Source organism: Myripristis murdjan, chromosome 1, assembly GCF_902150065.1.
Source record: "Myripristis murdjan chromosome 1, fMyrMur1.1, whole genome shotgun sequence".
Lineage (NCBI taxonomy): Eukaryota > Metazoa > Chordata > Actinopteri > Holocentriformes > Holocentridae > Myripristis > Myripristis murdjan.
Window position 1 is genome coordinate 25,079,828 of NC_043980.1, and position 12,123 is coordinate 25,091,950.

The window sequence follows — 12,123 nt, forward strand, 5'->3', positions numbered from 1 at the left end:
TGGCTTAATGTTTTACTTAAGTCAGCCATTAGAGGGCGCTTCATCAGTAAAAATAGAGCCTGTTCCTGTGTCTCTCCATCTGGGCATTGCTACCTCCCTGCATCTAATGAGAAACAACCACAAACACAGCTATCGAGTGTGGAGGAGGAAAAAATAAAAGGAAAAAAGTTTTAATCTCTGTGATTAGCTTCCTTATGATTAGAAGTTGTATTTATAATGTTTTTTGCTTTCTTTACCATTTACCATTCTTGGTGTTTGTGGCTACAGCAGAGGGGGTGATGAGCAGTCATCACATTTTGATAGGCACTGGTGTGTACAACTAAATACTCACATACTATCTGCAATTTTCTGTTTTTGCACAGTGATTAATGACATGACTCGTATGCAACTAAACCTTTATTGTGTAAAAATGGATTTATTAAAAGCACTGGCTCCTATGAAAACCTGATACTTAATGATTATGTACAGAATGTAATGAATGTCTCTTCTTGGTAAAAGTCAACACAACGGAGTACAATCAAAATGTCAAATTCAAACGACACATTAAACATTCATCAGAAAACCATTTGATTGCCTCCAGGACAAAATGAAACATAAACACACCGCACACAAACACATCGTACAATCCATATGATCACACTTGATTCTGCTGACAGATATCTTGTTTGACATACTTGATATACTGAATGAGTCTCCAAGACTACTGGCACACAATCCTCCTAAATATTTAGATTGTTCCTTTGTCTACAGATTAGCACATAGTCTTGCTGGCACATGAGATCAGTCACACCAAACACCAAAAATAAACTAAAATAAAAATAAAAAAAATAAGGCTGCAACTAAGGGAATAAAAAAAGGAAAGAAAAAAAAAGGTCACAGTTGTGATGAAAGACTGCACACTGTCAGGAAGAGCAAACAGGCCAAGAACACTATTGCACATTCAGCTATCCCGAGTAAACTGGTAAACTGAAGTTAGTTTTGATTCAAAGTTGTGAATTCAAGCAGTAAACACAGGGTTGCTCGATGATATTTTTGACCCGTGGCACAAAAATGACCTTCCATCTTTTGTGATGAAAAAACTGCAAATACAACTCACCGGTAAACAAGTTTAAGGAGTGTAGGACACAAGATGCACTATAAAAAAAATTGTTGTTCAATATTTGGGGGCAGCACCCTCATTTATGTTCGAGCTTGATCCTGACTTTAAAGGCACTGAATAAAATGAGCTGTTGGATTATCTTGCTACCCACTATGATCTACCTCTAATCCACGACTGCAGACAAACATTTATTAACACCCACCAAAAACAAAATTGGACAGCGTTACCGTGCACTACGTAATTTTATCTGATCACTAGATGCTGATGAGAGCAGCAACAACTTCAATGTGAACTCTTTGAAAAGCAACTCCCCTACCTCCCTCCCTCCCTCCCGCCGATAATGAACACCACAGCAGGACGGAGGACAAACTTTACAGAGCTCTGTGTCAACAGGCTGATAGTTAAGCAAAGCAAACAATGTTATGTTTGTTAGGTTTCTTATTGCACTCTCTTTTTCATTCAGAAGGTGGCATGTTCAGTTGACTGCCAGCACTTCTGTAGGTTGTTGTGCTCAATCACATCATGGATCCCTTCATTGTGAATTTTCAGGAACAGGAGGGGTAGAGCGCTTGAATCTGGCACGGATTCTGGCAACAAACTTTGAGGAGGAGGAGGAGGAGGGCTAGGAACAGTAACATGGCTAGTCCCCAGCAAGGCTGATATTAGTTAATATCATTCCATCTCAAAACGTCACCACAAACCACAAATTAGTTTCAGTTTTGTTAACTGGAAATGGCATAGTGCAGGTTTAAAAAAAGATCCAATAATGTCCTCTCAGGAAAGGTACATTGCTGATGGAGACCCATGGCTTACACGTAGGCTAAGTGAGAAATCGTATCGAGATGCATAATCTCAGTGGGTAACCAGACGGAAATCTTTGTGTTGAGTTGTTCTTTCCTTTTCCAGCGTGTCTTGTAATGCCGCTCTATGTGCAGACTCTCCTCTTATCATCAAACAGCTTGCGGACAGTGTACACCTGTAAATGGAAAAATAAACCAGACAGAGCAACATTTTGACATCAGTTATACTGAGAGTTTCAGTTTAAATGTTTACACAATAACTAGGAGTGTAATTTCCTTGGTGTGTGAGCACTCTAGTTACCTGGGTGAGCGCCACACACAGCATGACCAGTACACTGGCACAGGACCAGAATGAAACCCGCCACAGGTTGTCTTCCAGAAGGTTCCTGTCCCGTGTCTCAAAGGCCCGCAGTACCGTCTGCATCTGTCGGCTGCGTTCCAAGCGCCGGTGCACCGAGTCCATCGACTCCTGAGGGACGTGACGGAGGGCGAGAAATGAAGACAGTGATGGATAATGAAGGTTTGTAGGAAAAAGAGTTGGTTATGAAGGTGAGAGAGTGGGCGAAAGCGATGGAAAAAAGGCGATTCAGGAAACTGCCCCCGAGCTAATCCTAAGCAAACAATCACTTCCACTTTGCCTCCCTTTATTACCAAGACTGAAACAAAAAGAAACCAGAGCACTTATCTGAAAGGCAGACAGTCGAAATGGAAAGCATAGCATTCAAATCACCAAAACGCCTCTGAAAGTCAGTCAGCGCTTCATCACTTGTGGTAGAAAATTTCTGCTGCACTGCTGTCTTGGGGCTGAAACTTTGGGCATGTTGCACCTCTGGCCACACCCAGTCAGTGATGTCAGTGATGTCATGGCAGGTATTTTTCATCAGGTGTCAATGGCAAAGTACTTACCGTGACATCACTGACTGTGTGTGGCCAGAAGGGCAACATCCCTGGATGTTTCAGCCACCACAGAGACATGCAGCAGACGTTCTGTTAGTGGTGACTTACTCTTTAAATTCATGAACCTCAGTCTGTCTGGAACAACTAGGACAACAGCTCAGTTTTTTAAAAGGGAAGGTCTGTTTACATTTATGGCTAAAATCCCCAACATAACAAGCCGACACTCGGCTGCCAGCCCACATTGGGATGTCATTAGCCATCTGCGGCTTACAACTGCTTGTTGTTTGTGCACTGCGCCCTGCAGCGTCACCCCTTGTCTGTTGTTGAGAGACAGCTTTCTGATTGGCTGTTCAGTTTATGCAAATGAGGGGACAAGAACGCAGAAATCCAGTTGTGCTGAAATTCTGCTAATGAGCTAGCATGCTAGCTAGGCGGCGAGAGCTCAATGTGGTAAACAGGTGGTTCCACAAGCAGAAGTAGTTCAGGCCGAAAACCCCAGTGGCAGTGGTATCTTCTCATAACACATATTCCTGATTTGTGCAACCACATTGTTTGAAGAGATTCAAATAATTAATTAAATAGTGAAATAATTATATATATATATATATGTGTTTTTACATTAAATGAGCTGGTATTTTAATAAATTAATGCCACATTTAATGCCACATTTATTTATTTCATTCCCATTTTAATTAATTAATGACACTTTTAAGTATTTATTTAAAGATGTATTTATATATTTCATTCTGTCTCTTTTAGTCCTCCATAGATTCTTAACCATATAGTGATATTTGCTCCTCCATGAAGTGTAATATATCCACTAAATCTGGTCCAAGTCCTTCCCTGTTGTAAGAGCGAGAGCTTCAAGCTGTACTGCATCCTTCAAAACCAATTTTCAGCTTTGTGTCGCCACTCAAATTCATGTTGTTTTCTAGTCTGTATCTGTTTGACTCATTCTGCAGCAGTACACTCCCAGTGACGCTCCTGCTCTTGTGACAAGGAAAGAGTTAACAGAGCAGACTTGGTGGATGTATTTTGCTCACAAAGAGCAGTATCACTTTGACCCCAGCACATGTGCTTCAGTAAAGCTCAACTGTGCTTCTAAAAACACAGACCTAGTAAAAATATCGAATGGTGTGTCTGACCCCCTCCTTTAGCCTCTATCTACAGCTACAGACAGGGGTCTGACGGGGCTCCAGCTGGCATGGTGACATTTTTCTGTCTCAGTATTAATTCATGAACCAAACCCCAAACAGGCTGTCAGCACAGGCTGCTTCTCACCCGGATGTCTTCCAGCTTGTACTCCAGGAGACTGCCTTCAGGCTCCTCTAACCCCATCCACTCCTCATCCCCCCCAACATCTCCTCCTTGTCCCTCAATGATGACCTCAAAGAACACCATCTTCTCGGAGAAGCGACTGAAGCTGTTGTCAAAGCAGATTTGATAGTCTCCCTCTTCTGTAGACTCCACCCTGGGGGAAAAAAACAGTAAAAAAAAAAAAAAAAAAAAAAAAAAAAATCAAAGAGAATACTGCTGGATCGGGAGTCATATTGTAATTGAAATCAAGGTTTCAGAGCAATGAGAGGCAGCACTAACATGTGGACTCCGTCAGAGCGCCGAGACTCAGCGATGAGCTGGTAGCCTTGAGGTGAAATAATGGTGAAGTCAACATCCATACCCGCCCCTGCTATCACCTGGACACACACAACACACACATACACGCAAAGCAAAACAGATCAGTGATGATCTAAAGCCGAATGCTTTAAGTAGACTGTATACACAGCGATATAAGAGTGAGTTATTGTCCTCTCTTGACTCTCCCACTAAACAAACATACAACCAGAGGAGAGCAGAGACCTGAGCACTGCCAATGACTTCACACTTTCACATCACAAGACGCCTAAAAAAAGTGTAATTTAGTGTTGATGTTCCCAATAGTCATGTAATGTCGATTATTTGGATTTAAGAAATGTTAGTGCACTTACGGACATGTTTTATTATCGATTTGAGCGTGCTCACACTCATACAAGCTTGTAGCCTAACTTTGATGCAACAAGCCCATCCGGGACAGATGCGGAAAGAATCACGTTGAGGAAGTCAGTGAAAAAAATGGCAAGCTAAAGCTGCTAGGTGGTTATTATGTGGTTATTACCCGCCCTGTTTCTCCCTAACACCCAAGATATAAGTTTGCTTAACCAAGCTAGGTAACGGGATGTGAACGGTAAATAGGCTAATTTAGCTTGCTGTATGACAGTCCTGGTTTATTAAAACAGCTACATGGACGGGCCGAAGTCAGCCGCTTGGCTAGCTGAGGAAAACAGAGCGTACCCATGAACATTACATTCCTGCACAGGGTTTTAATCCTTCAGGAGATAACTGTGGAGCTGCGAGGCCACGACACTTGCCTGATATTCGACCTCCATCGTGCCATTCCTGGCTGCTGTCTGGAAGAAGCAGTCGGATGTTCCGGCTGGCAACAGAAACGTGAACTCGCTGTCTTGGCTCGGTCCAAAAGACCAGGCCGAGCCCAAACACCACCCCACAGCCACCGTAAAGACAAACAGACCCGTCCCGCTGCCCCCTCTCTTTCGGCAGAGCTCCATCGTCAAAAAATAGTCGCTAAAACACCACTATCTAACTTCTGCCATCTCCTTCACATCTCTCTTCCGCAGCACAACTTTGCAGCGCTGTGATTGGACGAAGCCCAGCAGAAGAGGTAAATCGCGGCGACCAATCAGAGGGGGAAGAGTAGCCATCTTCCTCCAATCGGCCCAAAGCTGAGCTGAGCCGTGTTCAATTACCGCCCGGCCCGCACCTACGCCTCATCAGGTCAATACACATACAGCGAACACGGCGCACGCGGGGCGCACGTGCACACAGACATGATTTCTATTAATCAGCAGTTTTAAAATGATCATCATTCAGTGTTTGGGCTCGTGGCCTTCCATGTCAAAATAATCTATTACTAACTGTTTAAAGCATCTCCTCCCCTGCACTGTGTACAAGCCAGTGTCATGCAGACTTCCGTTTGTCTTCCCTGTTTCTTTATCTCCACTGAACATAGTGTGTGTGTGTGTGTGTGTGTGTGTGTGTGTGTGTGTGTGTGTGTGCCTGTTTTGAGGTGGTGATGAGATGAATAGTAAAGGAAGTATCTCTGAGTTGTGAAAATTATACATTACAACATATACATTACAATCTGCCACACCTCTTTGTAAAAAGCTATAAACTGCAGTGAAAAGTGCATGTGCAGCTCTTAAAATGACGTGCAGAGGTACTTTATGGGGTGAAAATACGAAAAGAGGTATTTGCCAGAGAATGCTGAAGTTGTTTTCTCTTTTGGTTTGGAAGCTGAGTGAGAATCACTTCTTGCTCAGGTTTTTGCATCTCCATGCCCCCTCACTATTGTCTTTGGTAATCTTCAGTCACAACATGCCAAACCTCAGTCCTCCTCCCCCGCTGTGTCTGGCCACCTGCCCTCTGTGCACACATGTTAACCATGTCAACCTACATTGTTAAATACAACTTTAAAAAGTGTTAGAGCCAAAAATACCACAGTGGAGGTGTTATGTTTGTGCATGACTTCTCAATACCTGACTGATAATATAAGAAAAAGAACAGAAAACGAGACAAACAACGAAGACTTGAAGAGAGAGGAAGTGTCAACTGAGGGATGATAACCACATTCAGCCGTCGTAGGGAGTGTCCTGTAAGACAAGCAGACACAAACACACATGCATGTACATGCACAAACACACACACACACACACACACACACACACACACACACACACACACACACACACACACACACTACTCTCTTTTTCTCTTCCCCTGTCATCTGTATTTCCTCCTTACATGAACTTGCTCAACAACAGAATCAGTGACACTTGACAGCAGGCAAGCAAAGAAAAGAGGTGAGGCAGGACAAGGATCTGTAACTGATAGGCTACAGAAAATATTCTTCAACGAAGATGTAAGACAGCTTAAGAAGTCATAGGGTGCCACCTTAGATGATGTAATATTACTACAGTCTCATTTTAAAATGATCTACAAGAACATTTCAGCTATTCCATATCTCCAACTGGAGCCTCTAAGGAGTATTTTGTAAACTATCTTCACTTTGCTGCTGGATGGCTGACTGAACTGTGGAGGATTTTTTGGTATACATCCAATCTCTTTGTCAACTGCCTTCAGCAAAATGTAAGGAGATATTTTTTTTATTATTATTATTTTTAAATTATTACTATTATTCTCTTGTTTAATTCTTCACACATTTTTATAGCTGTCTTTCCTCATTTGCAGTAAGAGTGTGTAGGCCTGTTCCTAGAAACTAGTATATTGTGTCACATGTCTTTCCCTCTCTCTCTCTCTCTCTCTCTCTCTATCTATCTATCTATCTATCTATCTATGTATCTATCTATCTTCTGCTTGCTTTGTCTGTCCCTCTGACTCTCTTTCCTGCTCTCAGTCTGTTCATCATCCCTCCATCACCAGAACAGGCCCTCTGAATTGGGCCCTTTCACCCAGGACAGAGTGTGATCTGCTGGGATGGCAGAGGCCTGCCCCCAGGTGTTTGTGGTGGACAGTCAGGCCAACTACGCTGCTCTGCCCAGTGGGAAGAACGCGAAGGGGCTGAGAGTTAGCCAAAGGGTCCTGCTCTTTCTGGTGGGACTGGCTCTATTTGGACTTGTTGTCGAGGCATGCTTCATCTTCTACATGTATCGCAAAATAGAGGTGAGGCTGGTGTCTTTGTTTAGTTTATGTATGTGTGCGCATGTGAGTATTATGGAGCGAGGTGAAATACTGAACTGAGAAGTCTCTGTCCATCTAATGTCTGGAAATTCCTTGTCTTGAGAATTTCCCCTCTAACTCTCCTTTACGTCATACACAGATGAGTGCATACATGTTGCTCGCTACTACACGCTGGTGCGTGGGCCGTTATTTGGTCTGAGAGTAACAGCCCTCTAATGACGATATTTCTGCCAATGCTCTGTTTCTATGGTTGAACTTCCCTTTTGTCTCAGTGCAGACGATACAGGAAATGAATGTATCTCATAGGGAGTTTAATAGCACTGCTTTACACACCTCTGTGTATGGATGAATTACACACTGTGCCTGCGGGGTCTGTGCCTGGGGGTCTGCCACCACTAGGGGCCTCCATCTGTCTTTAGACAGACAGCTAGTGTAAAGTATGCCGGTGTAAAATATGAATGGGGACACACTGTGAAATAAAGGAAGATCTGTTCCTGGGCTACTCGCCTCTGCTTATAAATACCATTTATTTCTCTGAATTATGCAATTAAGTTATTTCTGCCTATTTATGGCATATTGCTGTTGCTGTTCTCATAGAAAATAAGATTTTTTAAGAATGGGTATGCAGCAAACCTTGTATGATAAATTACACATTTTTGTGATCATGATTTTGTGTGTGTGTGTGTGTGTGTGTGTGTGTTTTGTCCAGTTTGAGTGAGTGTGGATGAGTTTATTGGTTTTATTTACTCATGTCTATGAATAACACCTCGATTACGCATTTGGAGTTGCTGTTTTTAAGGTATGGAACCGCATATTTTTGCCATTCTGTGCCGTGATATCACAGTTTGGGAGGGCGTGAGTGTCCCATTACTCCCACCAGTTATTTGGTATCATGAGTCTTAAAATCTTGTTTTGTTTTATTCATTTACTTACCTATTTATGTATTTTCAAATTGGGGGGAAGGGTGGGGGTGGTATCTGCCAAATGGGATGAGATAATTCCTCTTGCTTTAATGCATTTCATACAAGTATAACATTATTGTGGACAACTACACTGAACAGGCAGAATAATGCAGATGTGTCTACTAGTATCTAGAAAATGCGGTTCATGAAAATTCAGGAAACAAGTTGGGTAACATTTTGTTAACATATGGGATTATCTCATCCCACTGAAACAAGATTTTACCACTGAATATGAGACTAAATGACCTAAGATGGAGTTTTCCCCCGGTGTATACAGCGGTTTACTACTAAAAGAAATGAGACATGCGTGAGTGTCCGTGTGATTTATTTGATGTTTCCATGCATGCCTGCAGGTGCATCTCTGAGGCAAGAGGCTTCCTGTTCTCACAAGCTCTTGAACTTTTGACATTTTGCTCTTGAACACACGCAAATGTTGCCACTCATCCATGTCTTCTCTCTCACCCATTCTCTCTTGTCCATCTTCTGTCCACAGTCCTCCTCTCTCTGCCACAACGTCTCCAACACCAAACCATCTCCCCAGCTGGTAAGTCTGCATATTTGTGTGTGCCGTGCAACAAAGGTGTTGCCTTCTTATCTGCACTATCTGAGGTTTTTCTGATGTTCTGACACATCTTCTGTTTCAGGGCGGTACCTTGCAGAGTCGGATAGGACCTAATGGTACAGTTTTATCTTCACACATAAGGCCCCGGGGCTTTTATTAAAACTACAGAAAATTACTTTGTGAGATCTTGTTTGATTCATCTTGAAACTGTTAAAATGGTTTAAAGCTGCTATAATGACTTGACAATATAAATTAGATCCTGGGACCAAGATCACCGTATAGTATCATTCCAAAATTGTCTTGATTGATTTTTTGATTGATTGGTTGATTGATTTTTTGATTGATTGGTTGATTGATTGATTGATCTTGCCCTGTTTCCTTGTACAGAAAGCAATGAGATTCCACCATTGCCCACAGGGCGAACATTACCAGCAGAGCCCCAACGGAGGCCGTCTGCACACCTGATGGGTTAGAGCCCTCTCAACACAGACACACACACACACACACACATGCACACAAATCTATGTGTATTGAATTTGAATTTATTGAAAAGATTAATTAAAAGATTTCCCCTTGAGATGTAGCATCTCATTTTTGAGGGGGTTTCATACACAAATACAAAAATAGAAGACACATACAAACAAGTAAAAACAGCAGTACATGACAAAAATACATTGCAAGTACACAAATACAAACAGCTGACCTGTGTGTATGATTTGAATTCAACATCCTGTTTTTGCTGATTTCTTATTCTTATTTTGGCCTCAGGTTCCAAAAATCCTGTAAACAAAAACATAGTGCAGTGGACAGATGCCGATGGTGACGCCTTCACCTACCGCATGGAGTACAACGGCAGCCACTTGGTGGTCCAGGAGGATGGGTACTACTACCTCTACTCCAAAGTGTACTTTGCTGCAGAGGAATGTTCGGCCATCAAGCACAAGGTCATGAAACACACAGAAGCCTATGACGAATCCATGGAACTTATGAAATCAAACAGGTGGGTCATTCTGCAGCTGCTCGCCTGCCTACCTGTTTGCCATTTGACTGTGTGTCTTGTAATTGTGCTTGTGTAATTGGCACTATTTTTTTTTTTCCTCCAGGCTCCACTGCCATAGCCCGAGAGCTCAGATGTCCCAGAAGCCAGTGGAGGATCTGTGGAACAGTTTCCTTGGTGGGATTTTTCACCTGCAACCTGGAGATAAGATTTTTGTGACACTGGAGGATGGAAAGACAATGCGTCCTGGAAGTGCGGAAAACTTCATGGGGGCATTTATGATCTAGTATATTTTATTATGGGTTTTTTTTGCAAGTGTATAGCTATTTTATTCTTTTTGCTTGAAGAGATTGTCATAGCCAGTACTTGTATTTATTGGTTGGCATTTACCACTGAGTTTAATTGGCCTTAATGATCCAGCAGTAGTAGGGACTACCTCTGTCCTTGTCTTTTGTTAAACTCTGTGTCTGCTAATCTAAACCAGGTGTCAAAATAGAATCTATATCTATAGTAATGTAACTATAACATCCAATTAAAGCCACATGACTCAATGTATTCAAACCACTTATGAAAAAGCAACACATAGTTGTTTCATTGTAAAATGTATCTGATATTCAGGCTGATATTCAGTCATTCTACAAGATAATTTGTTATATATTTTATATTGTGAATAAAGTATTGTTTACAAAAATGTGAGATGGCGTGAATTCCCGATTGGATAATTTCACTGAGAGATAATCTAATGAATGAAAATGTCACAGATGGATAAGCAGTGGCATGAAAAGACATATTGATCATATTTTCCTCTTCTTATACACTGAACTATGCACACACACACTGTTGTGAAGCAGTGTTTTTTTTTCTTTCTTTCTTTTTTCTTTTTTCGTTCTTTTCTCCTGCATGCCTTATACCGGAGTACTTGAACACAGAGGTTAACCACACAGAGTGAACAGAGGATGCAGCCGGAAACACAGATGCAGATCTAGTGTAAACAACACTTCACTCACAGGAAAAAAAATCAGAGAGGACTAAGTGGTGTTGATGCTGAGGTTGGGTGAAGCTGACTCAGCTGTACATATTTTGCACAGACGATTCAGAGGAAGTTTCCCAGACCATGCAGTGGCAAATGGCAAAAGACAAGTGAAAGGCTGGGCTGAGCAACCGAGAGCAGAGATGGAAGGATTCTGTCATTAAGTATACAAGTGAAAGGGAAAGGAAAGCAGACAGGGCATGGGTAATAGAGGAAAGAGAAAAATGAGAATAAGAAAAAAAAAAAAAAATAAGAATGAAACCAGCCAGCCAGATGCATATGCTGCCAGATAGCAGACATGACAATCTACAGGCCAAGAGCAGACAGACAAGGGCAAAGATGTGCCTGATAAGACAGACATCAAATGCAACAGATATTCAGGTCATTTCCTGTGCTAAGACAGAGATATGCATCTTGGTGTTTTAGGGTCATAAACTCAAAGCATCCTGATACTCCTACAGTCCTGAAGAAAGGCAGCGAAGCGTATTACGCTGTCTGTGAGTAATTATTCATTTTCACAGTTGTGGTATTTTTATCTTCCGGAGACCATGAATAGTGTATTCACCAAATTCATCTATTTCTGATTTTGTCGCAGTTTTGTGCTTAACTGGGATTCCGGAGTGAGTTACCATCAAGTAAATGAATGGAAGAGAGCGAGAAATGAACACGCACTGCTACCTCCCACACACACACATACACATACAGGCAGATAAAGAAATGCACAGTCAGAATCACATCTTAACTGCTACTGGCTCTTTTGATGTGGCTGAATTTTTTTGAAACACTAAGCTGAAAATGATCCATCGATATTTTTTTGTGGACAAGTGGGAAATCAGTTCACTTTTACTGAGAACACTTTGCCACAGGCACAAAATGTGGCATGATTTCACTTCAAAAGAAACCAGTTGAACTTTTATTTTACTAAAAGTTTGCCTGAAGAAAGTCCTTTTCCATGTGAAATATCTGAGCATGCTCTCTGTAGTCTCCAACTCGTGTGTACGTGTGTGCATTCAGATCATGTGGG

At 41.9% G+C, this 12,123-nt stretch overlaps 2 protein-coding genes across 3 annotated transcripts; one reads left to right on the forward strand and one right to left on the reverse strand.

Moving 5' to 3' along the window:
• Window positions 1-383: 383 nt before the first annotated feature.
• tmed1b (transmembrane p24 trafficking protein 1b) lies at window positions 384-5,470 on the reverse strand. Its single transcript, XM_030061859.1, has 5 exons — window positions 5,202-5,470; window positions 4,393-4,490; window positions 4,078-4,267; window positions 2,201-2,368; window positions 384-2,075 (listed from the first exon to the last, which is right to left on the reverse strand). Exons 1-5 carry the CDS (start codon window positions 5,397-5,399, stop codon window positions 2,025-2,027), a joined length of 705 nt encoding a protein of 234 aa, XP_029917719.1. The 5' UTR covers window positions 5,400-5,470; the 3' UTR covers window positions 384-2,024.
• A 1,239-nt stretch (window positions 5,471-6,709) lies between these two features.
• On the forward strand, window positions 6,710-10,683 carry LOC115366406 (tumor necrosis factor ligand superfamily member 14-like). 2 transcript variants are annotated; one of them, XM_030061837.1, is made up of 7 exons: window positions 6,710-6,996; window positions 7,265-7,530; window positions 9,004-9,054; window positions 9,155-9,188; window positions 9,460-9,540; window positions 9,841-10,072; window positions 10,176-10,683. In XM_030061837.1, exons 2-7 carry the CDS (start codon window positions 7,345-7,347, stop codon window positions 10,354-10,356), a joined length of 765 nt encoding a protein of 254 aa, XP_029917697.1. In that variant the 5' UTR covers window positions 6,710-6,996; window positions 7,265-7,344; the 3' UTR covers window positions 10,357-10,683. The 2 variants fall into 2 exon arrangements, with proteins under 2 accessions (XP_029917697.1, XP_029917707.1); XM_030061847.1 differs by having other exon boundaries at window positions 7,291-7,530.
• Window positions 10,684-12,123: the final 1,440 nt, after the last annotated feature.

Bases quoted from the DNA above. Each gene is read 5' to 3' on its own strand.
- tmed1b (XM_030061859.1), bottom strand. From the start codon at position 5,399: ATGGAGCTCTGCCGAAAGAGAGGGGGCAGCGGGACGGGTCTGTTTGTC. The intron at 4,491-5,201 runs GCAAGTGTCGTG...GTGTGTGTCCAG, and splicing joins CGATGGAGGTCGAATATCAG to GTGATAGCAGGGGCGGGTAT. The intron at 2,076-2,200 runs GTAACTAGAGTG...TTCCATTTACAG, and splicing joins TGTGTGTGGCGCTCACCCAG to GTGTACACTGTCCGCAAGCT.
- LOC115366406 (XM_030061837.1), top strand. From the start codon at position 7,345: ATGGCAGAGGCCTGCCCCCAGGTGTTTGTGGTGGACAGTCAGGCCAAC. The intron at 7,531-9,003 runs GTGAGGCTGGTG...TTCTGTCCACAG, and splicing joins ACATGTATCGCAAAATAGAG to TCCTCCTCTCTCTGCCACAA. The intron at 9,541-9,840 runs GTTAGAGCCCTC...TTTTGGCCTCAG, and splicing joins GCCGTCTGCACACCTGATGG to GTTCCAAAAATCCTGTAAAC.